At 37.3% G+C, this 27,912-nt stretch overlaps 1 protein-coding gene across 1 annotated transcript; it reads left to right on the top strand.

Annotated features, from left to right (window-relative positions):
- pou1f1 (POU class 1 homeobox 1) lies at positions 1-27,837 on the top strand. The gene is made up of 7 exons (XM_047370677.1): positions 1-903; positions 2,895-3,056; positions 4,797-4,895; positions 20,481-20,741; positions 20,891-21,055; positions 23,116-23,176; positions 23,273-27,837. The coding sequence occupies exons 1-7, from the start codon at positions 768-770 to the stop codon at positions 23,511-23,513; spliced, it is 1,125 nt and encodes a 374-aa protein (XP_047226633.1). The 5' UTR covers positions 1-767; the 3' UTR covers positions 23,514-27,837.
- The last annotated feature ends 75 nt before the right edge of the window (positions 27,838-27,912 follow it).

The raw sequence follows: 27,912 nt of genomic DNA, 5'->3' as shown, positions 1-27,912 counted from the left end.
GCCGCTCTGTACCCTAATCCTGGATTTGGAAATGGGATGACAAGAACATAGGTAAGTACAAACAACAAGCAATTACAGCACTGACATGGAAATGAAAGGTGGGGGGAGAACAGCTCAACAGAAAATGGGAGATTTCATAGGTTGTGAGAAGGGTTGGCTAGATGTAGGTGGGATATAAATACCTGCAGTAGACTAAGGCAGAGAAATGCTGAGGGCATGACAGATGCTGACTTCTACTGATCAGCGAAGGTTAAAACAGACAGCAGGGTTGCATTGTGGAGGCCTGTTCAGCTAAGAATGACATTTCAGCAGGTATACAGTGATTTTGAATCGAACATGAACTACTTCGCTATTCATCTTGTTTTAGTGTAGAATTTTGTCTAAATCTTTAAAGAGTTCTGGAGGAGGTGCTGACAGGAAAAAAAGTAAGGTATTGCAGTTTTCTATCCTTATATTTCCAAGTGACTGAAGGGAGATGCATGCGTAACTGAGCCAGAGAAGAAAGGATTAGAGAAAAAGACAATTCTCAAGCTGTAAGACAACTATCGCAGCCAGAAAGACAGCAGAACAAGAGAAGGCCAAAGAAGACACAACAAAATCAAAAGAAAGAAGGCAAGAACAAAGATTTTAGGAATGCAATATAGAGAAGAAAACAGCAATGGAAGACGAGACCAAATAAAGTGAGTTATTCTGTTTCAAAGAAAATTTGTCTTTTGAGAGAGAAACGTCACTATAACACTGGGACTGTTGAAGAAAGCCAATGCAACATGGCATGCCAGGCATTTGGTGCCGATACCTTCACTCCACTGGCAGGAGATTCACCTTTGCCAATCCTCATGCACCATGGATCCACCGGTGACTGCTTACCATCCACCTCCCATGCCCACAGTATGGTTTCTGCAGGTAAATCAAGCCCACATGTTCTTCATACTTATATGTTTTGAGATTATTCTTCTGTTTTAAGGGTTACGTCTAAATACTTTCTGCTCCATTGATAACATTGTCTTTTAATGATGAATTTTTTATTTCCAGAAAAAATAAAAGCTTTTATAAAAGTGTAACAGCAAACCTAAGAAAGCGTAATTGACATGAACCATAATCTACATCGTGTTTTTGAGATGCTAATCCCAGCTTTAACGAGGAAGGCCAGGAACATTCCCTCCAATCCTCTCCTTCCCAAAAAGATATGACCATTTGATTTTCTGAGCATTAACATCCCTTGGGAGAAATTTAACTAATCATGGTTGTTATCACAGGTACACGTATGGGGTTCCTATAGAACACTTTAAAACACTTTAAAGGCTCATTTCGAATTTTACCTTTTTTTATCTTTTATGATTGACATCACAAATAGAATTTGGGGTAGAGGTCACAGAAATAAATTAATTGAATACATCTGGTGTTAAAGGGTAATTCTTACACAGATACAAAAGTTCCGATCACCACATTTTTGCATTAACAGATAATTGGGAGACTGAGTCAAGTTGAAAAATACAGCATATTTCTTTATATCTGAACTCATGACAAATGTATTCAATCAGCTAGTTTGGCGATTCTGTCAGTGGAGAAAAACATTGCTAGATCTATATTAACTATAGACAATGGACATCAGTGCCATTTTTTACTGAAAACTATATTTCTTTCTGTATTAAGTATAAATGAATTTCAAAAATGTTATATATATTGCTGCACTGTTGTAATTGCAAGTACATTTATTTGGAACAATAAGGAAAGCTAAAAAATGCTGCATATTTCTTTCAAAATCCGACTTCACTTGTGAAAAATGTATCTAATGAGTTACTTTGGCCCAACCATCTGGGGATATTTGCTGTAAGGAGAACCATCACCCCACACTCTGTCATAATGTGATGTTGTGTAAAATACCTTCATTGGGATTTCAGTGCTTGCAAATTATTAAGGTTCATAATAGATGGTATTGGATCATACACTCCTTGTTCATGTAATAAAATTATTTTTGTTTTATTTGCCAGGGGTATTCTGGGTTCATTGTAACAATGGCAGCAAGCATTCATTAGTGCCTGGAGTGAGCTCCAAACTGCCTGAAGATGATCCATGAATAATTATGCAATTAGCAGTGAGAAGAGCATTCAAAGTGACATGTAAATCAGGGCTTCTGAGAAAAACCATCTTTAAAGCATATGTCTTGTTTTATCACTGCATTCCTCCCAGCATCATCCTACATGAGTATACGCAATTCAGAAATCCTCCCAATGCATGTAATTTTATATTTTAAGTAAGATCAAACTGGATCAGAATCAGAATCAGAAAAGCTTTATTGCCAAGTACGTTTTTGGACATACAAGGAATTTGTTTTGGCGTAGTCGGTGCAATACAATACAAATTAAACAGTATAAACATATCTACAATATAATATAAATATATGTGCACAGTTTTAAGTGAGTGAGAGTAAGTATGGAGCAGTATAAGATACAAGAGCAATACAACAGTGCAGGTGATCATTGTGCAAGTATGGCAGTGCAAGTAAAGCAGGAGTCCATGCTGAGCGTTAACGATAAATGAATACTTACTAAAATTATAAATTTATTTTATCAGATAATTAAGACAGTCTAATATAAGTAGTGTCCCTTAAATTTTAAATAGTTTAACAATAATACAGAGGGAAGTTCAGTTTTTTGAAGTAACATTTTGACATATTAATCCATCTTATAAAATATATATATTTTTTATTTAGGTTTAACACAAGAAACTTTTCCTTCTGTCTTAGTTTAACACTTCTACACATGCTGTAAATTCTGAGACATCAAGGACATGGTAATCCTTACTGTATGAACAGAATGTTTCTAAATTTAAAGCTTTTCTTTCTGTCAAATAAAAAAAAACAGGTTTCCTCTGTTCTTTGTTTTCTCCATCAGTATCATCAGGACTGTCCCTGGGTCACACCTCCAAGAGGTCCCACATGCACCTGTCCACTTCGTCTCTTGGGAACGCCCTCAGTAATGCACCTCCAAGTTTGCATTACCCAGTCACTCCCTGTCATTACAGCAACCAGCAAGCCACCTATGGCATGATGGCAGGTGAGCAAAGGTGTTAAAGGAGTTTAAAAAATGGTTATTGGTTAGCTGATTAACAGATAATGAATAATTTATGGGGTTATTTTGTATCAGTTTTATCCAAAGGCAGAGATTGTCAGTATACAGTATAACTACTAACCCAGAGAGTGCTATGTATGGGTCCAGTCAATAACTTAAATGAGTGGTGCCCCGTGGATTTATTGGCCTTCCTGGCTAAGATGGTTAAGAAGCCTTGCAAAAGAAAAAAAACCTTTAAATTTAAGTACATTTATTTAATGCAAAAAAAGAAAAGAAATGTTTATTTTTCCAAAATGTGCCACAATTAGTGGCACCCCTAACCAGTATAAATGTAACAAATACATTTTTAAACTTATGCTTAACTTTAAAAGTAAAGATCAGAGTGTCCATAGGCATATAAAATGAGTAATCTAGGACCTCCTATATCTCTTTGATAAAATCTGATATGATGGTATGGCACAGTCTTAAAAATGGGAAAGACAATAAAACCTGCCATTCAAGCAAGGCTGATGTGTTTTAATTAAAGAAAGTAAGGAAACTGCTACTGAAAAATATGTGCTTCTCCAAAGTTGTTATGTCAGGGAAGTAATTAAAAAGTTTAAAACACTGGAATATAGGGCTGGACGAGTACCCAAGGGCTCCAAGTCAGTTCACCCCTTTGTCAGTCATACCCCGATTTAATACCCAAATGTTCCCATTTCATCCCTTCCTGCATCTGTATTGTATCCATAAACAAACCTTTTCCCTCCCATGTACTTCAAGTAGGACTGAATAATATGAGAAAAACATGAAATTGTGATATTATTTTTGAAAATTGCAACAACAATGTATATTGTTATTAACCCAAATTATTTGCACCCGCCCGTCATCCCTGAACTTTAGTGTCTCATCTCATGAGGCCTATATCAGACTTGGGGATGAAGGAAGATAAAAATCTAATTGGCAAAGTATTTTATTAGCAAACAGAAATTGAATGCATGGCACCTAAAATGTTGAATTATCAAATATAATAAAGCATCTAAGCATCCCTTTGCAGTTGGAATTTTGCGCAAAATGAAAATGTGATGATTATCACTATTCGATATATTGTGCGGGTCTAAATTAAGCCAGTGCGTATCAACTTAGTATTTTCAAGTAAAGTAAAGATAAATTGTCATATAATTGTCAAATCACAGGTATATTCTAATTACATAATAATTTCTGAAATGTTTTTATTGGCATTTAATTGGCATTAAATTTTCTGATCCCTGTTTGAACCGGGTTGACTCCTAACAATCTCCTGCTTGCAAAAAATAGCTGCTTGAGTCACAAGCCTACATTTCCATAAGCAGGACTATGAGTTGAACATAGATATATTGCTTTAAGTCACTGGATATCAAAGCGGGAATAAAATGCCCCCTGGTGGGTACAGATTGGTGTGTGGTTGGTATGAAATATCTCAGGTCAAATGGATTCGTTTGGTACTGATGAGGAGGATGGTAAAGGATGTACAAAGCCTCCAAAGACTGGGTTTTACAGCTCACTTTTTAGTCTAAAATGATGCTATTGCAATAACATATGAAATTATTTAAGACTTTTGCCACCAATAAATGTGGAGGGTGCAATATAATGACAAAAAGGTCTTGATGCTGATCATCAGGTATACAGTGTAACTGACTTTATCCATTAAGACATTATATTAGTTTTGATAAGATATTCTGTCCCTTTGTTCCTTTTTCCTTCTAGCTCAAGAGATGCTTTCTGCCAGTATATCTCAAACTCGTATCCTGCAGAGCTGTGGTGTCCCTCACCCCAACATGGTGAGTGGTGCAAACCCATTACAAGGTAAAGAACTGATTCACACTTTGCACACATTCACTCACTCCCTCGCTTGCTAGTTAATTCCAATAAATTAGGCAGGAAATATGTTTACTTTGTGATTAGTCTACATTTGCTGCAAGATAAAATTGATTTAAGACTTTATTACCTTTTTTGAGCATTATGATGCTACAGCTGAACCAAACTGTCAAATGACTTGCTAATTCCTTTTAATCCTGTTGGGAGCTGAGGTATAACTCTGCCAGGGGAGCTGAACATCCAATGCGGCTTTAATTCTTTCAGTCCCCAGAAGCAATATTTCATTCAACTTTCTAAAGAAATCTATTGGTGGTTTTAATATATTATATATATTTATTTGCACACATGGTAATGATGTGTACAAAATCCTTAAAATAATTTGTTGTAATACCTGGTGCCACTCTGGCTATTTTTTTTTTTTAACCAATTTTACTAATCTCCTCACAGTGAGTGGAGGCAAGATAAATATGGGTCCTCTTCCAGTTTTGCTTGCCACAGTTCAAGATGTTTCAAACTTTAATTTATTGCTCCGACTGCAGCCTTTCCTAATTTATGAACACTCACCTATGCATTACTTGAATGCTGACATGATTTCTTGTCATTTCCATATCTCAGAGAAACCTCAAACTTCAAAATAAAAGTTGAACAAACTGTGTAATCTTTGACTTTTAACTATAAATAATCTCAAGTTAAAGACTGGATTTTTTCAAATTGTTTAGAGTGGGATTTCTGCAATAAAACATGAATTAATTATAATGCTTTTTACACATCTTTACCAGGGGTGCCAATAAGTGTGAAGATTGCCGTAGTTTTCTTCAAAAATTCACTTTTTTATTCACCTCATAATAATATTAGATGCATTAATGTTACACTAGTTCTGAAATTCCCCATCATCCAAAATATCTTGCTGTGTCAGTGGCATCAAGACAACCTGGTTGTTGTTTCTTTTTTTTTTTTATTAATATGTAAGCCCAACCAGATGAAATATGAAACTGAAAAGACACCTATTTTATTTAATTTATTGTGTTTATGTATTAAAAATGCACAGTATGCACATACAGGTCCTTCTCAAAATATTAGCATATTGTGATGAAGTTCATTATTTTCCATAATGTCATGATGAAAATTTAACATTCATATATTTTAGATTCATTGCACACTAACTGAAATATTTCAGGTCTTTTATTGTCTTAATACGGATGATTTTGGCATACAGCTCATGAAAACCAAAAATTCCTATCTCACAAAATTAGCATATCATTAAAAGGGTCTCTAAACGAGCTATGAACCTAATCATCTGAATCAACGAGTTAACTCTAAACACCTGCAAAAGATTCCTGAGGCCTTTAAAACTCCCAGCCTGGTTCATCACTCAAAACCCCAATCATGGGTAAGACTGCCGACCTGACTGCTGTCCAGAAGGCCACTATTGACACCCTCAAGCAAGAGGGTAAGACACAGAAAGAAATTTCTGAATGAATAGGCTGTTCCCAGAGTGCTGTATCAAGGCACCTCAGTGGGAAGTCTGTGGGAAGGAAAAAGTGTGGCAGAAAACGCTGCACAACGAGAAGAGGTGACCGGACCCGGAGGAAGATTGTGGAGAAGGGCCGATTCCAGACCTTGGGGGACCTGCGGAAGCAGTGGACTGAGTCTGGAGTAGAAACATCCAGAGCCACCGTGCACAGGCGTGTGCAGGAAATGGGCTACAGGTGCCGCATTCCCCAGACCTGGGCTACAGAGAAGCAGCACTGGACTGTTGCTCAGTGGTCCAAAGTACTTTTTTCGGATGAAAGCAAATTCTGCATGTCATTCGGAAATCAAGGTGCCAGAATCTGGAGGAAGACTGGGGAGAAGGAAATGCCAAAATGCCAGAAGTCCAGTGTCAAGTACCCACAGTCAGTGATGGTCTGGGGTGCCGTGTCAGCTGCTGGTGTTGGTCCACTGTGTTTTATCAAGGGCAGGGTCAATGCAGCTAGCTATCAGGAGATTTTGGAGCACTTCATGCTTCCATCTGCTGAAAAGCTTTATGGAGATGAAGATTTCATTTTTCAGTACGACCTGGCACCTGCTCACAGTGCCAAAACCACTGGTAAATGGTTTACTGACCATGGTATCACTGTGCTCAATTGGCCTGCCAACTCTCATTACCTGAACCCCATAGAGAATCTGTGGGATATTGTGAAGAGAACGTTGAGAGACTCAAGACCCAACACTCTGGATGAGCTAAAGGCCGCTATCGAAGCATCCTGGGCCTCCATAAGACCTCAGCAGTGCCACAGGCTGATTGCCTCCATGCCACGCCGCATTGAAGCAGTCATTTCTGCAAAAGGATTCCCGACCAAGTATTGAGTGCATAACTGTACATGATTATTTGAAGGTTGACGTTTTTTGTATTAAAAACACTTTTCTTTTATTGGTCGGATGAAATATGCTAATTTTGTGAGATAGGAATTTTGGGTTTTCATGAGCTGTATGCCACAATCATCCGTATTAAGACAATAAAAGACCTGAAATATTTCAGTTAGTGTGCAATGAATCTAAAATATATGAATGTTAAATTTTCATCATTACATTATGGAAAATAATGAACTTTATCACAATATGCTAATATTTTGAGAAGGACCTGTATAGTCAAAGTATTAGGTTAATTAAAAGACAGATTTTGATTTGCTTTGTTAAACAATAATCTAATTCCAAAAAGAAACCTTGTCCCTCAAAACAATTAACATTGGCAGACTTTTTTCTTATTACTCTTGACAGAGATTACTTCTGAAAGTAATGGCTTTAATTATTTGAGGTCTATCTCAGCAACATCCCCTGTCTTCATAAAAATAATCGTTAGTATTGAACCATTCTCGCTGTCAAAGATTGTGTTTAAAACACATTAAGATTAAATTAAAGAAGAGGTAGACTAATTTGTCACTTCAGTGATCTCAGATTTTTCTCCTGCCAAGTAAATAAATGGCAAAATCAGGCCACCAAAATTCAAACTGTGTGCAGATTATGTTGGCAGTTTTAAAGAAACAGAAAGAAGGTATGTGGATTAATACATGTGAGCACAAAAAGATATTGATCCACATGAAAAGAATACTGCATTACCATTAGGATTGACAGGCTGCACCATAAAGGAATATCTGTAAAGAATGTAATGAGATGTGAATGAAGCGTGAAAGTGGAGGTTTGGATATGGAGAGTCACCTGTTATGAATCAAAACATTTGTTCTGTTCAGAGAGATGTAAGATTAAGAACAGAATACACAGTTAGTTTCATTAGTCACAAGAAAAGAAAATAGAGGTCAGACAAAAAGAGACCTTTCTATACTTTAAGGAAATGCTAATTTATTTGGCATTAACAATAGATAAATTTAAGTATGTGTAACACGAGTCATCTTAGTACCCTTAACAGGATCATTTTGCCCCCTTCACCACATCATGTAACATTTCATACTTGTGTTGGAGGTGTTTCAAACCCATTTCAACAACCTATGATGTGGAGTTTTTTCTATAATCTACTAAATCCTACTGTAAAGAAAGTTAGTTAATCTGCATCACACTATTGTGCATCTGCCTTCTGCCTAAATTGTAGGTGAAAAATGCTCTGCCGTCATCTTTCTTAGCAAGTGAAGCTGTAGCAAGTGCAAATTCACCAGCAAAGCCAGGTTTCCACAAAATATTTAGACACGTTCCAAGATTCCATGGCAACCCAGAGACACCATATATATTGCACATATGCTCCACTGATCCAGAATTAACACAAGTGCTGCTTAAATGTTACAATGATAACTCAATAATTACATTACATAGTCTCATGATGTGCAATGAAGATAAATGAGGATGAATTAAGTTCACTCATCCCTTCATGCTGAATTCTTGGAGTGGCTGCACCTGACAGCACTCCAACCTATGTTCTGTTTATTAAGCTAAAAAAAACTTTCAGGGGCCTTCCTAGTCTGTGTGTAGAGCAATGAACTTCCATCCCCAGATGGTCAGGCAGTCATTGAAAGAGGAAAAAAAATGTGACATTGATATCATGGCTACGTAAGATGTGTTTTAGATATGCCAACATAAGGTGGAGCAGGGAAAATGACAACAGCTTTAGGGCTGTTTTAATTTGATGAGGTGTCATAATCTTTCACATCTGATAATAGTCAAACAACTCAATAGTAGAGTGAAGCATAGTCAAAGAAGGCTGTAAGATAAAATCAAAGAAAAATATTAATACCATTAGATTTCACAGGAGATTTGGGCAATTTTCTGATTGCTTATGGCGATAATTCATTGAAATATTTAGACCAATTGAAATAAACTTACTTGAATGGTTTAAAACATATGTATGAGGTATTTTGTAAATATTAATTAAATGGAAGTAGGTTTGCAAGAAATAGTACTGGCTGGGTATTAATAATGGTCAGAATAATGTAGTCACACAGAAAATTACAGAGTTTGATCATTTCGATATAAGTTTAGAAAGCCTTTTAAATTACCATGTTTGCCACTGTGTATGGACTCTAACAATATTGTTTGGGAACTCAGAGGAGGCCAACTGCTGTAACATTGAAAGCAAGCCATTTTCCACTTCTTGCTTGAAGTGGAAAATGCTGCTTTGTTATTTCATGCATTTTAAAATAAAAGTCCGAATGGCAGAAAGGGTCTTACGCACCCTGATTCCAATCTTTAAGCTGCTATGAGCTCAGAAAAAAGTGGCCACCGTGGTGCACCCAGCTTGAATATTTTCCTTTTTAATTGCAGAGTAGAGTTTTAATGCATATTAAGTACTTTAAATGTGGAAATACACATGGATTTATGCCACGATTTCAACATAAGACCCATACTTGAACCTTAAATTATTCAAGCGCCTGGCAGATTTAGTTTTAAAATAATATATATATATACATATATATATATATATTTGTTTTTTTTGTTTTTTTCATTTTACCAACTTGTTCTGACTAGAAGTATATATTATCAGTTGGGAATGTCCTACAGCTATCCCTATTGTGTACTAACCTGTCAAGTGAATGACCATATACAGGTCCTTCTCAAAATATTAGCATATTGTGATAAAGTTCATTATTTTCCATAATGTCATGATGAAAATTTAACATTCATATATTTTAGATTCATTGCACACTAACTGAAATATTTCAGGTCTTTTATTGTCTTAATACGGATGATTTTGGCATACAGCTCATGAAAACCCAAAATTCCTATCTCACAAAATTAGCATATCATTAAAAGGGTCTCTAAACGAGCTATGAACCTAATCATCTGAATCAACGAGTTAACTCTAAACACCTGCAAAAGATTCCTGAGGCCTTTAAAACTCCCAGCCTGGTTCATCACTCAAAACCCCAATCATGGGTAAGACTGCAGACCTGACTGCTGTCCAGAAGGCCACTATTGACACCCTCAAGCAAGAGGGTAAGACACAGAAAGAAATTTCTGAACGAATAGGCTGTTCCCAGAGTTCTGTATCAAGGCACCTCAGTGGGAAGTCTGTGGGAAGGAAAAAGTGTGGCAGAAAACGCTGCACAACAAGAAGAGGTGACCGGACCCTGAGGAAGATTGTGGAGAAGGGCCGATTCCAGACCTTGGGGGACCTGCGGAAGCAGTGGACTGAGTCTGGAGTAGAAACATCCAGAGCCACCGTGCACAGGCGTGTGCAGGAAATGGGCTACAGGTGCCGCATTCCCCAGGTCAAGCCACTTTTGAACCAGAAACAGCGGCAGAAGCGCCTGACCTGGGCTACAGAGAAGCAGCACTGGACTGTTGCTCAGTGGTCCAAAGTACTTTTTTCGGATGAAAGCAAATTCTGCATGTCATTCGGAAATCAAGGTGCCAGAGTCTAGAGGAAGACTGGGGAGAAGGAAATGCCAAAATGCCAGAAGTCCAGTGTCAAGTACCCACAGTCAGTGATGGTCTGGGGTGCCGTGTCAGCTGCTGGTGTTGGTCCACTGTGTTTTATCAAGGGCAGGGTCAATGCAGCTAGCTATCAGGAGATTTTGGAGCACTTCATGCTTCCATCTGCTGAAAAGCTTTATGAAGATGAAGATTTCACTTTTCAGCACGACCTGGCACCTGCTCACAGTGCCAAAACCACTGGTAAATGGTTTACTGACCATGGTATCACTGTGCTCAATTGGCCTGCCAACTCTCCTGACCTGAACCCCATAGAGAATCTGTGTGATATTGTGAAGAGAACGTTGAGAGACTCAAGACCCAACACTCTGGATGAGCTAAAGGCCGCTATCGAAGCATCCTGGGACCTCCATAAGACCTCAGCAGTGCCACAGGCTGATTGCCTCCATGCCACGCCGCATTGAAGCAGTCATTTCTGCAAAAGGATTCCCGACCAAGTATTGAGTGCATAACTGTACATGATTATTTGAAGGTTGACGTTTTTTGTATTAAAAATGCTTTTATTTTATTGGTCGGATGAAATATGCTAATTTTGTGAGATAGGAATTTTGTGTTTTCATGAGCTGTATGCCAAAATCATCCGTATTAAGACAATAAAAGACCTGAAATATTTCAGTTAGTGTGCAATGAATCTAAAATATATGAATGTTAAATTTTCATTATTACATTATGGAAAATAATTAACTTTATCACAATATGCTAATATTTTGAGAAGGACCTGTATAGTTGCTGTTATAGCAAAACAGAACTAACGAAAGAATGAAAATTAGAGCTGACAGAGTACACAAAATCAGGTACCTTTTGCAAAGGCAGGGGCTATAACAAAATCAAACCTTATTAAAAGAGAGCTGCTATGAAGATGTACTCCAGTGTAGCTGTTACATTCTCTATTTTGTTCTGTTTTCCCATTTTGCCTGTGTTTTGCTTTGCAGTATGCTGCCCAGTATGTCTACATTGCACATAAGCAACTACTGTGCTTGCTGTAGCATATAGTAGCTCTTTCCCCAGGGAAAATCAGTGGTAGAGGGCAAAGAACAGTCCACTTTCTCTCACCAGCTCAGTGTGGGGAAAAATCCGTTAACATGTGTTAAGTTTGCAGATAAGTTTTTATTCTCTTGGGTAATAAAGAGAAAATGTTTCTCCTAAATAGAAAATAACTCCAACTTCTCTGTGATGTCAAGAAGACAAGCAAAAATTACTCTTGAATCCCGTTCTATCTGAGAATCTGCAATGTCGCTATCTGACTTGAGTGTAGCTCCAGCTGAACAATGCAAATGGCCGGTGATAGCAATTCCTTTTCTTTGGTTGGGCCTGTTGAAATTAGCGATTGCCTTGAGAGCTACTGCTAAATTTAGTGTTTCGTCACAGTGCCTTTCAAAAATATTTATACTATTTGAACCTTTTGACATTTTTTCACGTAACAACCACAAAGCCTTCATGAATTTTCTTAGGATTTTATGTGATAGATCAACACAAAGTAGGACATTAATGTGAAGTGGTAGAAAAACGATAAATGATTAAAAAAATTACAAATGAAATCTAAAAATGCTGCCTCCTTTACTCTCATACCCAAAATAAAACCCATTGCTTGAAGCAAAACTGTTGGGGACTGCAAAAACCTTGAGATTGTTTACCTTCCAGCAGAACAACCTCCCTAAAAATACAATCAGGGGTATAATGGAACTGTTTAGATCAAAGCATATTCATGTGGTACAATGTTCTAGTCAAAGTCCGGACTTAATTTCAATTAAGAATATCTGGCAAGTTCTGAAAATCACCATTCACAGGTGCACTGCACTAAATCTGACACAGCTTGAAAACAATCTATTTCTCTCAATTAATTATTTTAAATGTTCACAGCAGGTGGAGGCATAAGTGAAAAATCTTGCAGCAGTAGGTGTTTTCTTTTACAAAGTTTTAACTCAGGGGGCATAATTTTCTTTCATTTTCCTTCCACTTCAATTGAATTCAGTTTATTTATATAATGTCAATTAACAATACATGTCGTCTCAAGCCACTTTACAAAGCATATTTGCAGATTTCATGTCAAGTACGTACTGTACATTCCAAATTGATACCAGTTTTTAAAACAATGCACTCAAGTTCAGTTTATTGTTTAACTTGGTTAAAAGATTTATATCCAAAGAAACCAAACAGAATGCATCGAGTCACTGACTTGCAACCTTCACTCCTCCATGTAGCGACAGAGGAATGTTGCTTACATTGTGCTGTTGACTTTGCAGCAATCCCTTGTACTGACCATGCATGTAGCAAAAGCAGAAAGGAAAACTACCCTTTAACATGAAGGGACCTCCAGCAGAACCTGTCTTAGTGTGAGCTACCATCTGCACATACAATTATGCAAACTATGATTCAAAATCGGAATAAAATAATATGAAGTTTGAGTTTGAAACATAATAATATTATTGCAAGGTATTTTCTAATATAACTCAGAGGGCAAAATCTATTGTCAGGTTCGACGGATTGGTTCAATAAAAAATGTTGATCGATTTACATCAAAGGGGTTTACAGTATGTCATGATCAGATGAGTAGAAATTACAAAAACTGCTTAGAAACATCCATGAGGGTTAAAGATACAAGATGATACTGACATTGATCTGGATTAATGTTGATTTGTTAAAATGAAGTCTGCATGTAGTATCAGAAATTGTGTGAATTACAAAAATTTCAACAGTACAAACAGTACATTTTGAAAATGTCAGCAATAGAAACACCTTTAGTAAGGTACAAACGCACACCTTCATCAATAGATTATTATTTTGCATACATAAGATAACACTTTTTAACAATATTTTTACAGTCAGGCATTGTTGTGTGATGGTTAGCACCTCTTTACATTCAGCAGCATTCTGTCCTGGCAATATCCTGTCTCTCCCTGAATAGCTGGCGGGTTATGCTCCTGTGTCTGAACAGAAATAATTGATAAAGACTGGGTGGGTGGCTGTTTTGTACATGGTGTGCCTACAGTGCCACCCAGACATTTACAATCAGAAATCATCTGGACCAGTTTTAAATTATGTTTGGACCCCTAACAGAATATTCAAAAATCACCTTTGACAATTTCTTTTTGGTAAATCATAATTACAATGTTCTCACAGTTTTCTTGTCATAACAACATAGTTCTTAATGTCAGTTTGCACAATTTTGTCAACTTGTGTCATGCATGATTGACATTATTAAGAACTATGTTTTAATTATTGATACATGAAGTACACTCTGTTTTAAACTTTTTTGTCTGACTTAAAAAAACAACACTCAGGTAAAGTTCACTAATGCCTCTTTTTCACTAGTCCCTAATTAGGTTCGGTACAGCTCTACTCACTTTTTAGGCTTTTCCATTAGTAACGGTTACATAACTAATTAACAGTTGCTGAAAACAAGATGTCAAAAGACCGTCGGTCACTGATTGGATAGGGTACAGCGTCACTGGTCACAACATATTTTAATAACTAATATCTTCAACCGTTAAATTGTTGTACACTGGATTTATTGTATATATGACCACTATGGCAAACTAGCATTAGGTAGTGTTAGCTTATCCTCATTCATCCTGTAGCTCGTACCCTTCAGTTTGATATCGCTCCACAGCTTCCTTCCTTCTCCTGTACTTAAACCAGAGTGCTTCGTCTTGTAGCCCTGCAACCTTCTCTGGCTCTTCAGCCATAGACTGAGCAGCAGTCCATGGCTGTTGTTGGGTTTGTGTCATTTCATATCACATCATGTTACTTTTTGGCTGCCTTGCTATAAACAATCCCGTCCACATGGAACTCAATTATAATGGAAAACGAACCAAACCGTGCAGAGCCAACCCAACTCGACCCAAGTCGAGTAGATTAGGTACTAATTGAAAAGGGGCATAATGATACCCAATACGTTTGTAAAGGTATGAAAATTCCATATCATGATTATTGTGTGCAAATTAATTACAGTTCTGAGATAAATTGTAGTATAATAGTTACAATTATTAATGATAGCCATAGTAGTTGTATTTTTATAATTTTATCACACTCTCACCATCATGCCCAAAACAAAGAACTGCAATGCATACAATATAATTTATACGTTTGAATTTACTCATATATCCCCAGTAATACTGTATCTGAATAAATGTCTCTTAACTATGAACAATGTCCTGTCATAATCTCTTTTTGGATAGTTGAGCACTCTTATTAACAAGAATGGTAGCGTTTATTCAAATTAGTTGTCTTCCAAGCAGAGGCCATGAATTTGTCAATAGAATTCAGGTCAGAATCTTGAGAGGAAGCTAATTGTTAGCCTGCTTTACATATTCCAAAACCAGTTTTGATGTGTTTGGGATCATTTTCCTTCTGGTACAGCCACTTGTTTCTAGGGTTTAGTAATCTAGTTGCTGAAGTAAGGTTAAGTTAAAAACACTTGGAGATAGACATCTATTTCCATTATTCTCTCCACTTTGTGTAATGCATCAGTACCACTGGCAGCAAAGCAGACCGACAGCATGAGGTTTTGACCACCATGCTTGATAGCTATACAGTGTTATGCTTCATACATCTGGTAATTATGGCCATAAAGCTCAATATTTGTCTTGTCTGAATATAAAAACGTTTCTAAAACCATTTCTATGGCCCTCCCGGGCTTCCACACCACCGAGCTGACAGAGACACTACCTTGAGCATCAAGTGCAGAGGAGGCAGATTGGCCGTCATGGTGAATTCCCACTGGTGCAATCCAGGGCATATCCAAAGAAGTGTATGCAGTCCTAACATCGAGCTTATTGCCATCGGAATGCGCCCTTACTATCTTCCAAGGGAATTTACAAATGTTATTGCCATCAATGTTTACTATTCTCCTTTCAGAAAAGGATGCTGCATGTGATGTAATTCATTCTGTCATAGCTGACCTCATCACAAAATATTCTGAAACATTTATTTTTATTACTGGTGACTTCAGTCATGCCTCCCTATCTAAAACTCTCCCCGCGTTTTATCAATTTGTGAAATGCACCACAAGAGAAAACAAGACTATAGATCTGTTCTACGCAAGTGTCAAAAACACATTTCATCATCCGCTCTTCCCCCACTGGTTGGATCAGATCACAGCCTAGTCTTGCTTTTACCTTTACGTTAAACAGAAACAGGTTACCTTTAAGATTACCATTAGAAGCTACTGAGTAAGAAATATTTTACAAAGCTCACAGGGAGGATATAGATAGCTTAACAGTGTGTTATATTGCCTTCTGTGTGGATTATTATATCTCCACAAAAATGGTCAGATTTTACCCAAATAACAAACTGTGGGTTACAAGCAAGTTGAAGTCTGGTGACAGGACAGAACTTAAAAGCGTACAAAAACTGCTGAAGTGGAAATTGTGGGAAAACAGACACATCAACAAGAAGAAGCTGGAGCAGAAACGTAATAATAATAAAGTAAGGATGTCTGGGCTGTCTCCTGGTCCATACAGTATCAGCCCAAGGGTTCTAAAGGCTTGTGCAGGTCAGGTTAGTGGATTACTGCAGTACCTCTTTGCTATGAACCTGAAGCAACAAAGAGTTCCAGAGCTATGGAAAACATCATGTCTGGTCCCAGTGCCAAAGGAAGTACATTCTAAAGCACTACAGGAGTATAGACTCATATAGTCTATATTATATGGGTCTATTGACCTCCCATATTATGAAGGTCATGGAGAGGCTGGTTCTGTTGCACCTGAGGACACAAGTGTGTGCAGCCCATGACTCTCCGCAGTTTGCCTAACAGCCCCATGTAGGAATGCAGGATGCAATTATATATCTGCTGCACAGGGCCTGTTCCTCCCTGGACAGACCTGATGCCATTGTCTGCATCCTTTTTTTTGACTTTCCATCCGCCTTCAGTACCATGCAACTTAGACTGTTAAGGGAAAAACTGAAAAAAACCAATGTGGAAGAGTCACTCATAACCTGGATCACTGATTATCTGACGGGAAGACCGCAGTTTGTAAAGTTGCAGAGCTGTGTGTCAGATCGCCTGATATGCAGTGTCCCCCAGGAAACATTGCTGTCTCCTTTCCTCGTTTCCACCTACACTGCGGAGTTTAAATACTGTTCCAGGTCGTGCCATCTGCAAAGGTACTCAGATGACACAGTTTTAGTGGGGTGTTTGGAGAGGGAATGGGAAGAGTATTACAGGAAGTATATAGATAAGAGCGAGGAAATGGTGGTCAATTTTAAACGCAAGAAGACATTGTTGCTGCCGATCTCCATTGCAGGGGTGGATGTGGAGCAAGTAACATCCTACAAGTATCTCGGTGTTACCCTCAGCTGTAAGCTGAACCACGAATACTGAGGTACTGTACAAAAAAGGCATGAGTAGACTTTATTTTCTCTGCAAGCTCAGGTCCTTCAATATCTGTAGTAGGATACTCGAGATGTTTTATCAATCCCCTGTAGGGATGGAAACCTTTCACATTTGAACCGATATGGTACCAGTTTTTGGTACTTTTGTGTGTGTTTATGTGGTAATAAATTTTTATTTGTTTAATAATAAAATCTCCAAATTTTCCAATTTATCGTTTTCATTTCTCAATAAAAAAAAACTTTAATGAATATATCAAACAAAATGCAGCTGTTTGTATTGTAATATCTTAGTTGTTTTAAACATTTCTTCTCCCATGTTGCTGGCTGCAGATGACGAGTCGCTGACGGTGCTGAATGCAGGAGTTGTAGCCGTAGATCTGTGACTGATGAAAATTGTGCACTCTTCAGCCTTGAGAAAAATCTTGTGCTTAACCAGGGGTTTCCTCAGATTAGAAGTATTCCCGCTGCTGGCCTTGCACTTTGCATTCCAAATATTGCAGCGAGTCAAATCTTCTCCGCATTTTGAAAAGTAGAGCCATACTTTCGAGCGCTTTCTATCGGCCATGCTTTGTTGACGGTACTGACATCTCTATGTTCACTATGTTCTTGTGCACGCAATGCTGCGTTAATGTCCGGCATGGAAAATCACCCACTCTTCCACTCCCTCAGTGTCACAATGATGCATTTAGATACTGAAACATGGTACCGTTTGATTTTACGTGAAACGGTACTGATGGAATTCGCTCGGTATCTATAAAAGTACTGAATTCAGTATCCATCCCTAATCCTCTGTGGCTAGTGCAATCTTCTTTGCTGTGGTGTGCTAGGGTGCCGGAATAAAGGCGAAGGACTCACAAAGAATAAATAAACTCATAAAAAAGTCTGAGTCCATTGTTGGGATCAAGCTGGCTCCATTGGATGAGGTGGTGAGAGACAGAATGTTGAGGAAGATCAGAGCCATTATGCACATTATGTCTCTCACCCCCTTTACAGCACTGTAGATGGCCTAAGGAGTATAAACAGCCAAAGATTGCTGCTGCCCCAGTGTGTTAAGGAGCGCTACAACACATCTTTTCTGCCTGAGGCTGTCAGACTTTTTAACCTACATGTAGCCTCCAGAACTGTGCAACCTAGATAACTGCAATTTTATATATTTCATTGAGTGATGTGTGTGTGTCTCCTAGACTTTTATTTGTGTATATTGTTTGTTTTTATTGTTGTGATTTATACTTGGACAAACAAACATCCCATTTGGGGTTTAATAAAGTTTCAATCAGTCAATCAATCAATCACTCAATTTGGCTTGTCTATGTGGGCAGCTCCACATTTCAGTCATTCTTAAAGGGATGAGAGTTGAAGCAATTTATTTCAGTACCCTCTCAGTCCAGACTGACGTTAAACCGGTTCCACTCTGGAAAGTGACACGTGTTCCAGCATTTTTCAGACAAGCTTCTGAACTGTTCCTGAATATAATACCAGTTTCGCACAAAGTGTGTGGTTTCTTTAAAAAATGCTAAGGGACAGTTAACTAAATATTAGCTAGATCACCGGATGTATTTGGTCCAGTATGTATAATGGAATAATTTTAACCCAATTAAGATTTACATGCATTTGCACTAGTTATTTTAGTGCTATTTTTACCAAGCAAAAAAAAAAAAAAAAAAGAACAGCACTACAATAAACAAAAAATCTAGGCTATGTATAAAACATAGTGCCATTAGCTAATTCAATTATTACAAAGAAAGAATTTTCACTGAATATTTAACATTATCTTTTGCTGTTGTGTAACAGTTTGCACTGCATCCCCGTTTACACAAGAGGGGAGTATTGCATTGTTCATTGAGGGTGTCATAATGTTCACGTAATGATGACAGGAATAAAAAGTACTCAATTATTCCAGTGAGAATACCAGATTGATCTAGTGGTCTCATAATTGTTCTCATACAATTAGTTGGAATTATAGATGTCATAGACAATTGGCCATCATGTTTCTCACTGAAGCTGAAACAAAGCATAGCATCAGATTCCTCCCTTCGTGGCATTCTGGAAAACATCTGTCATTAATCTGTCATGCATAATTAGCAACAAGAGTCATCACCTGCATTCTAAGTACTCTGTTTCAACGGCAATGGTGAAAACATTAAATAGTAGCAGTTTTTGGTTTTTTTTGGTCAGAATGCAGAGCTTTAAAAGATAAGTGTAAGCAGGGAACTCATCTTTGCGTGGTAATCCTGAAGCCAAAGGTGAGTTTTGTTAAATTACTGGTAAACTTCAGCATATTGTGTTAAATGACAGGGAAAAGAATAGCTATTCAGCAAGCCCACCTAAAAAATACATCGGGATTAATTTAGCACTCATGCCACAGGCTACCTTGTTGAGACTCTGTTTTTATCAGTAAATTGAACTGGCTCAGCTGTCACCCAAGTGTGCAGCTTCAAAAGGAGAACCAATTCCGCCCAACAAATATCTGCACAAGTACGGCGGTGGGCACTGATTGTGTGTGTGTGCCTGTCACTAGATGCAATAATGATAGCTTAAGCCTACATGCAGTTTCATGAAAAGAAGACGAAGAGGGAGGCACTGATTAAGTTTAAACCTTCTATTCAGTAAGGGATGGAAATTGTCATTATGAGGTCTTTATCTCAAAAACACGTCCTAACTGCAGTCATTCTTCTGAGCGGTTTTGCGAGAGAAACATGAGTCCTAATTTTAAAGACTCTAAGGATACGCAAGCATATTGTGGTCTAACCACTTTTTAAAGCCTTTCTGAGACTGATAAAAGCAGTTGTACTATGAAGGTCTCAGAAGGTTTGTTAGAGAACAATAGTTTAAAAACAACATCACGAAGTTCAAGGGACACACCAAATCAAAACTCAACTTTTAGGCCTACTTGCGAAAACATGTATGAAGGGGGAAATCACTGCACATCATCCTAAATGCATCATCCTTTTGATGAAACATGGTGGTGGCAGCATCATGATGAGGATATGCTGTTGTTCATCAGGGACTTAGTTGATTGAATTAAATAAATACAAGGTAGTACAGGTGGAAAACCTCTTAGAGGCTGTGGAAGCATTTAGATCAATGCATAGTCATGTGTAAGAATGGCCTAGTTAAACTCTAGACCTGCTGTTCACAAAAAAAACATTTCCTCCAGTCTGACTGAGAATGAGCTGTTTTGCTAATAAGAATGGACAAACTCTCAAAGGATACACAGGCAGCTTGTGCCTTAATATCTTTCAGAACTTCTGCCAGTCTTTTGGGCTCTCTAGGTTACACCTTCACTACATCATCTCTTTCTGCCATTTTTTCTCTGCGCAGGGTCTCTGACTCCTTGCATTTACAAGTTCCCAGATCATGGGCTGAGTAGCAGCTCTTGTGCTTTAAGCCATGGTTTTTCCTCGCTACCATCTGCCCTCCTATCAGCTGATGATGTCTCTGGGGGCCCCAGTGGAGAGGTGAAAGGTGACACACAGCGGAAAGGGATGCGGGAGCAGGAGGATGCTCCCCCTATGGACTCGCCACAGATACGAGAACTGGAAATGTTCGCAAATGATTTCAAAATACGCAGGATCAAACTGGGTGAGTACAACCTAAAACAACCTGCTGTCTCTCTGTCCAATTGAGTTTTGGTTTGCTTTGTTTTTTTCTGGATGTTTTTTCGCATTCACTTCCCAACTGCTGACTGTATTCTGTGAGGCATTGCTATTTCTGTTTTATTTTGACCCCAGGCTACACTCAGACTAATGTAGGTGAGGCTCTTGCTGCGGTGCACGGCTCAGAGTTCAGCCAGACCACGATCTGCCGCTTTGAAAATTTGCAGCTGAGCTTTAAGAATGCCTGCAAACTCAAAGCCATTCTGGCAAAATGGCTTGACGAGGCCGAGCTGGCAGGTGGTGAGTCACACGAATCCACTCCATCATCCCCCATACAGTGTTTATTTACAGTAGGTGTCATCTTTATCCATCTCAGTAATGTTTAACCTGTACTTTTGATTTGTTGCCATAGTATTTTATATAAGTGATGTTACTAGGATGAGGCACTAAAAAAGAACATTCTTGCTGCATTTTTACCAGTGTACTGTGGCTTTTTTTGATGAACTCAAAGACAGCTGATATACATGTTTAGTTTTTGTTTGAGTAATGGCATGATGCAACATCGCTACAGTCTATATCTCCAAAGTATGTTTTCTAAAGAATATACACAGTGGTTTGCATAAGTCTTCATAACCCTTAAAGCTTTTCATATGTTGTCACATTGCAACCACAAACTTCAGTGTATTTTCTTTTCAGATTCAGTCTGCTAGAATAACACAAAGTAATGCATAGATATGAAGTGAAAGGAAAACGATACATTGTTTTCATGTTTTATAAATATAATTCTGAAGAGTATGCAATCTGAAAAGGTTGGCATTAATCAGAGAAGCAGCAAAGAGGTCTGGAGTCTGGATGAGTTGTAAGAGATCCACAGCTCAGGTGGAAGAATCTGATGACAAGATTAGTTGTGCATATCACAAATCTAACTTTTCAGGAAGAGTGGCAAGAAGAAGGACGGTGTTGAAAGAGAGCCATAAGAAGTCCCATTTACAATTTGCTACAAGTCATGTAGAGGATACAGTAAACATGGAAGAGCCTGCATATAAGAAACTGATCCTTTCTCTAAACATCACATGCCACTAGTGAAACAGCGTGGTGACAGCTGTAATGTAATGGCCAAGTCTCTTTTTGGTAGGGAGAGGGACGTGTGTCAGAACTGATAGGAAGTTGGATGGAGCTAAATACAGGGCAACTCAATTAGAAGCTACAAAAACTTGAGACTGGGATGGTGGATCGCTGTCCAGCTGGAAAACAACCCTAAAACAGCCAGAGCTAAAATGAAATGGTGCCTATCAAAGCATTTCCAAGTGTCCCAGTCAACGTCCACATCAAAAAACAAAAGACATGTAGCTGTAAACAAAAGGTGGTTCTACAATATATTGAATCAAGTAGGCTGAATGCAAATGCACTTCGTGCTTTTATTTATCTTTAAAAAACATTTTGAAACCTATGCATTACCTTTCACCCCAAAATAACGCTTTACTTTGTGTAAGTCTATTACATAAAATTTGTTAGAAAAGACATTGTAGCTTGTGGTTGTTGAGTCAAAGAAAATGTTTAAGGTATGAATACTATGACAAGGTGCTGTATGGTTTATAAGCTTTTTAGGTTTTGATTTTATTTTTTATTTTGTGTGTTAAATAGATGTTTTCATCTTGTACTGACCTATTTCTGATGTTGTATTGCAATTATTCTGAATTAAAAATATTAGTAGGATATTATTCATTTTTAGTTGATTGAAAAGGAAACACATAAATCTTTTCTTGTTAAAACCTCAATGTGTCGACAGAATGTAAGAGTTAAGTAATGTGCTCTGAAACTGTATATAATTGACTAAATATTTTCATAGAAAATTGGCTTTGAAAATTGGAAACAGAATTTTCCCATAAACTATAAATACAAAAATAGCTGACTTGAGGTGACAACAGAAATCTCATTCATTGGGTCAAAAGTTTTTTCTAGGGTTAATGTATTTACAGACATAAATAATAACACAAATATTAGGTAAAACTTGTCTAGTTGAATTCTGTTTTTGATTAATTTCACATGAATCGTTTTATTAATTTAAACTATTTAAAAAAGGGTAAAAAATGGAAAATATCTGCTGCTATTCATATATTGTAAAAGGTCAAGACATTTTTATATGTAATTTTTTAAAGAACTGCCATTAATGGTCCAAAGTCACATGAAGTTTGATTTTGTAATTATTAGGACTCAGTCAAAGGCCAGTTAAGAAATTTGCATGAAAAAAGTTATGTGTTTAATTGTCATAATGTTTGAATGCTATTTTTTTTTTTTCTGTAATTACAGACAAGCACTAATAAGCTTAAATAACAAAATATTCTTTGACTTTCCTGTAGCCTTGTACAATGATAAAACAGGAATGAATGAGCGGAAGAGGAAAAGAAGAACAACCATCAGGTACACTTTGTGAGGATGAAAAGTGTAAAAACATTTCATAAATTCAGTCTTAAAGGATCTTCCTTTCTGGTTTTTGTCCCCCATTTGATATTGCAGCCTCGGAGCTAAGGAGGCCCTGGAGCGCAGCTTTGTGGAGAAAAGTAAGCCATCCTCACAGGAAATAGCTCGGATAGCCAAAGGGCTCCATCTGGAGAAGGAGGTGGTCAGAGTATGGTTCTGCAACAGACGCCAAAGAGAGAAACGCGTCAAAACAAGCCTCAGCCTAAGCTCCTGTTTAACCAAAATCAGCCCAAACTGCCTCACACAAATGAGCAAAACACAAAGACCTCTTACGTAATTTAAAGTTCAGCTCAGTTGTCTCCAGAGCTAATGTGACAGATACCGCTCATGACCACAACTTCTCAGAATAGGTTATTTTCAACTCTAACTTATTTTACAGCTCTAAAAGTAATACATTCAATAAGATACAGAAAAGCTGAAACAGTCATAAAAACGCTTCTAAAAACATCCCTCATGTTTCTTTTAGTTAACTATGAGTGTACTAAAATTTATAAGACATTGTTTCAGTTTAAATAACGATTTACAGTCCCTTGCAAAAATATTCATAAACTCATACAGCATAAGGTTATTTTATTTGATAAACCAACACAAAGCAGAATGCAATTAAAAAATGGAAATAAATTGACATGAATATTGTGGTGTGGATTTGTTCTTAGCTCTCCTGATTATATACCATTTAGAAATCCAATATATCTGTATAAACAGCACAAGGACATTGAGATTGGATGGATAGTGGCTGTGAACATCAATTTTCAAGTTTTCCAACAGATTATCTATCAGATTTAAGCCTGGCCCATTTTAACTCATCGTATTGCATGGATCTAAACTACTCCATTATAACTCTGGCTGTTTGTTTAGGGTTGATGCCCTGATGGAACATCAACCTCCAACCCTGCTTCAAGTCTGTTACAGGGTTGCCTTGCATTTAACTACCTCTCTTGTCACTGGTGGAGAAAAGCATACTGACAGTGAGATGTCGCAATCTCCTTGTTTCACCAAGGGGTTGGTATGTTCAAGTTAATGGGCAAGTTTCTGTCTCGCATAACATTCTTCATGATAGTTCATTAATGTTCTCTAACGCATCTCTGAAGCCTTCACGGAACAGCTGGATTTATACTGAGTTTCACTTACACATAGGTAGATTCACTTAGGTGACTTCAGAAGGTAATTTGTTGCACTGGATTTTATTTAGGGGTTTCAGAGTAAAAGTGGCTGAATACAAACAAATGCATGCCAGAGTTCAGATTTTAAGCTGTAAAAGATTTTAAAAAGCCTTTAACATTTTCATTCTCCACAATTAAGAGCAACTTTGTGTTTATCACTTAAAAAAACAACACAACTTTTTTAGTGTTTGGGATATGACAGTGTGAAAAACTAGGGTTATGAATACATTTGCAAGACTTTTTGTTCCCAGAAAACACAAATTTGAAAAGATGAAATGAAATCCAATATTTTTGTTGTATGAAGTTGATATTTTAAGCCTAAACAAACTAAATGCAGCAGCTGTCCATACCGGACATTTCAGGTGTAGTGAATCTCAGCTGCATACTTTTTCTAACATGACTACTAACTACTCTATTAGCCAATCACCCAATGTTATTTCCTCCTAAAGCACCACAATGAAGAAATGTACCTTAGATCAGCTCAGTGCCTTTCTGAAAACTATCATCTACGACACTGTCCTTCAGCCTTTGTTCCAAGAAAAAGTGGAAATGTTTATCTGATGAAAATGACCATTTAACGTTTTTTGTTTTTTTTCATTTTTATGTATGTGTTCTTCATTCTGATGTGCTCAATCTTAATTCAAGCCACTTGAAAAATAATTTATTTTCATGTACCTGCAGTGAAAAACAGCTCCATAATATGTTTTAGTTTCAACGATAACTTACATTATTTATTTAAAAATAATAATATATTGAGTTGATGAGTTTTGCTGTAATTTGTTTCTTTTATTGACAGTTCAGGGTGAAACATAAACTTTTAGTTTTTTGTCTGTGATTTCTGTGATGTTCTGATTTGGGTGTTGCTTGTGTTGTTGCTGCTTTGATAAAGTGTCATATAATAGGAATCTGGGGATAACTGATGTGAGATGTCCTAACAGAAAGAGAGAGAACCCTGATAGTTTGGACCTTATATCACCGTAACTACAACTAATATCCAGTGCCAATAAGTGCGATCTGGAACAGCTTGGAATTGATTCATGTAATGACTATAAATGTTACATAAAATGTCAGCAAGATTGATACGAAATATCTTGTATTTGTTCTGTACTCGTTTGGTAAAATAAACTGTCTGTCCCACTTGCAGATACTGGAAGGTACCCTAGGTTCAAACAGTAAATTGAATCTATGACAAACTACAGAACCTGCGCTAAGTCTTGTTTTTACAGCACCATTACCAAATCAATACACGCATTAGCAGGACAGAGTGGGAATTCATAAATAAAACCAGCCGACACTTTAATTCAGGAACAAGCTGTTTCCACTGTGACTTATGTTTGGTTTTATAACTCGAGTGCTACACGGGGAATTAAATGCGGCAGGGTTATGGACTACCGGTGCAATTCTTAGGGTGTTTAAAGTTAAAGAGAAGTTGTGCTTTAAACAGAATTGCTGAAAATCTGCTTTATCAAGTGTCAAAGGGCCTTTGTGTCTGAGGGTTGTGTTGCAAATTTAAAAGTCACTCTTTGTGTCTCCTTTAACTTTCAATACATTTGGGATTGAAATGAAAAGTGAAAACACAGGAAACGTTAAAGCTAAGAGTAACAAGTATTGTAACAAAATAATTGCAAAAGTAAATGCAGTTTTAGAGTCCTTATCTCTATTGTTTAAGCAAAAGACTACACTTTACATTGTTAGTGCAAACCATTCTGGTGTCCTTATTGTTTTTTTATGACACCATCTGTAAACAAGCTCTAAAACAGGAATTATTATGTGGCTGTGCTATCATGTTTAAAGCTTTTAAGAGTTCGAGAAAGTTTTTTTTTGTTTGTTTTTCCACAAATTTACCGCTTCAGTTTTGTTCAATCTTTTTTCTTGTAGGTTATTTATGTCTACAGTATACTGAAGGGGAACAATAAACATTTCATTTACAAGTTTATAAGGACAATTTTTAATAAGAAATACATAACGTTTATGCACACCACTGATCTGAGGAATGTCCTGGCAACAAACCCACAATTTTAGATGTTGGAAACCTGAGCCACTCAGTTATCACTTTTGCCCTTTGGCATGGTCCACCACCATGTTGGAAAAAGCATTGTTCATTTACAAATTGTTCCTGGACAAATTGTTACCATTCTTTGTTCATAGCAGTGTTTCATTTCTGCAGTCCTTTTCCCAGATGTTCCAAACAGTCTGAAAGAGTTGTCTGCAGGGCAAAAAAAAAAAAAACATAAAGAGTCCTGCAGTCCATTCCTGGTGTAAATAATATGGAATATCAGGCTCTCCTTGATGTTACTCTTGGGTTGGGCAGCTTCTTTGATGTCCTGACACCAGCCCAGCACCCAAAGATTTGAGCAGGAACAATTACACCTGCCTGTGGCCTTTTCTGAGCAAGCTCTGTACTGCTGGAAAAAATGTTTCCTTAGTTAAATCCCTTTTTGCAGGCTGCCATGGCACTTACTACACTTTCTTGGTTTGCCCTTTGCTAAACACACTGCAAATAAGGGGTTTGTAATTACTGTAATTTTCATTTACTTTGCATTTAGGTGCATTTCCCATAATCACTCCCAATACCAACTTGTCAATCCAAAGCTAAATCATAAAAATTAAAGATTTTGAAAAACAAAATTTATCTAGTCTCAAAACCCTATGGCACAACTGTACGCTGCAGTTACATTGCTAGCTAATTTAAACAGTCCTGTTTTACCTTGTAATGGGACCACGTGATTGTAAACCTCAGTAAGGCCTCAATGTATATGAAAATGGGTAGAAATTAATGGCTGCTAGAATACTACTAAAAAAACATGTTATCTATAGTAGAACACGCAGAAATATTTTGTAGTAATTAAGAATTATAGCAGGAAGAATAAGACTTTTCTCAGTAAATATATTTCTAATGAGGGTAGTGACATGAAACTCACACTAGATGTCAGCAACAACCAAAGTAATCCACACATGCAAAGAAATCAAACCAAATATGTCTATAAGATAAAGTGGACTGACACAAGGAGTAAGAATTGAAAACAATAAAAAAAAAATAAAAAAAATCAGGGAATCAGCTGAAATAAGTTAGTATTCAGAAAGCACGGCTATAGAACAAGTATAAAGATAATTTAAAGTGAGCTGCAGAACATTTGGACAGGCCAATACTGGTAGAATAAAATCAGGTAAGATGCAACCGCTGGATGTCATTCTACGTAACACGTTGAAGGAGAAATAGTACAGCAAATTACCTGCCGACATTGAAAAACCAATAATTAAGGTAATGTGTGCAGCCGGGGAACATCAAGGGTACAGGCTGTTTATCAGCAGATGGACAGACGTGATGTAATCAGAGGATGATGAATATAGAAATGTACCGAGGCATTCCTGACGAGAATCTTTAAGTTAAATGAGAGTAAATGCTTTAGGCAAAACAATGATCCCAAACACCCTGAAGCAAACTCAGTTTGTTCCAGGTTGAAGAGTATATGGAAACAAATGTTTACTGAGAAAAACCTCTTAAACGTTCTC

Source organism: Girardinichthys multiradiatus, chromosome 7 (genome assembly GCF_021462225.1).
Source record: "Girardinichthys multiradiatus isolate DD_20200921_A chromosome 7, DD_fGirMul_XY1, whole genome shotgun sequence".
NCBI classification, from domain to species: Eukaryota; Metazoa; Chordata; class Actinopteri; order Cyprinodontiformes; family Goodeidae; genus Girardinichthys; species Girardinichthys multiradiatus.
Note: the sequence above shows the minus strand (reverse complement) of the source record. Positions and strands in the feature narration are given on the sequence as shown.

Bases quoted from the DNA above. Each gene is read 5' to 3' on its own strand.
- pou1f1 (XM_047370677.1), top strand. From the start codon at position 768: ATGGCATGCCAGGCATTTGGTGCCGATACCTTCACTCCACTGGCAGGA. The intron at 3,057-4,796 runs GTGAGCAAAGGT...TTTTCCTTCTAG, and splicing joins CACCTATGGCATGATGGCAG to CTCAAGAGATGCTTTCTGCC. The intron at 4,896-20,480 runs GTAAAGAACTGA...TTCTCTGCGCAG, and splicing joins TGGTGCAAACCCATTACAAG to GGTCTCTGACTCCTTGCATT.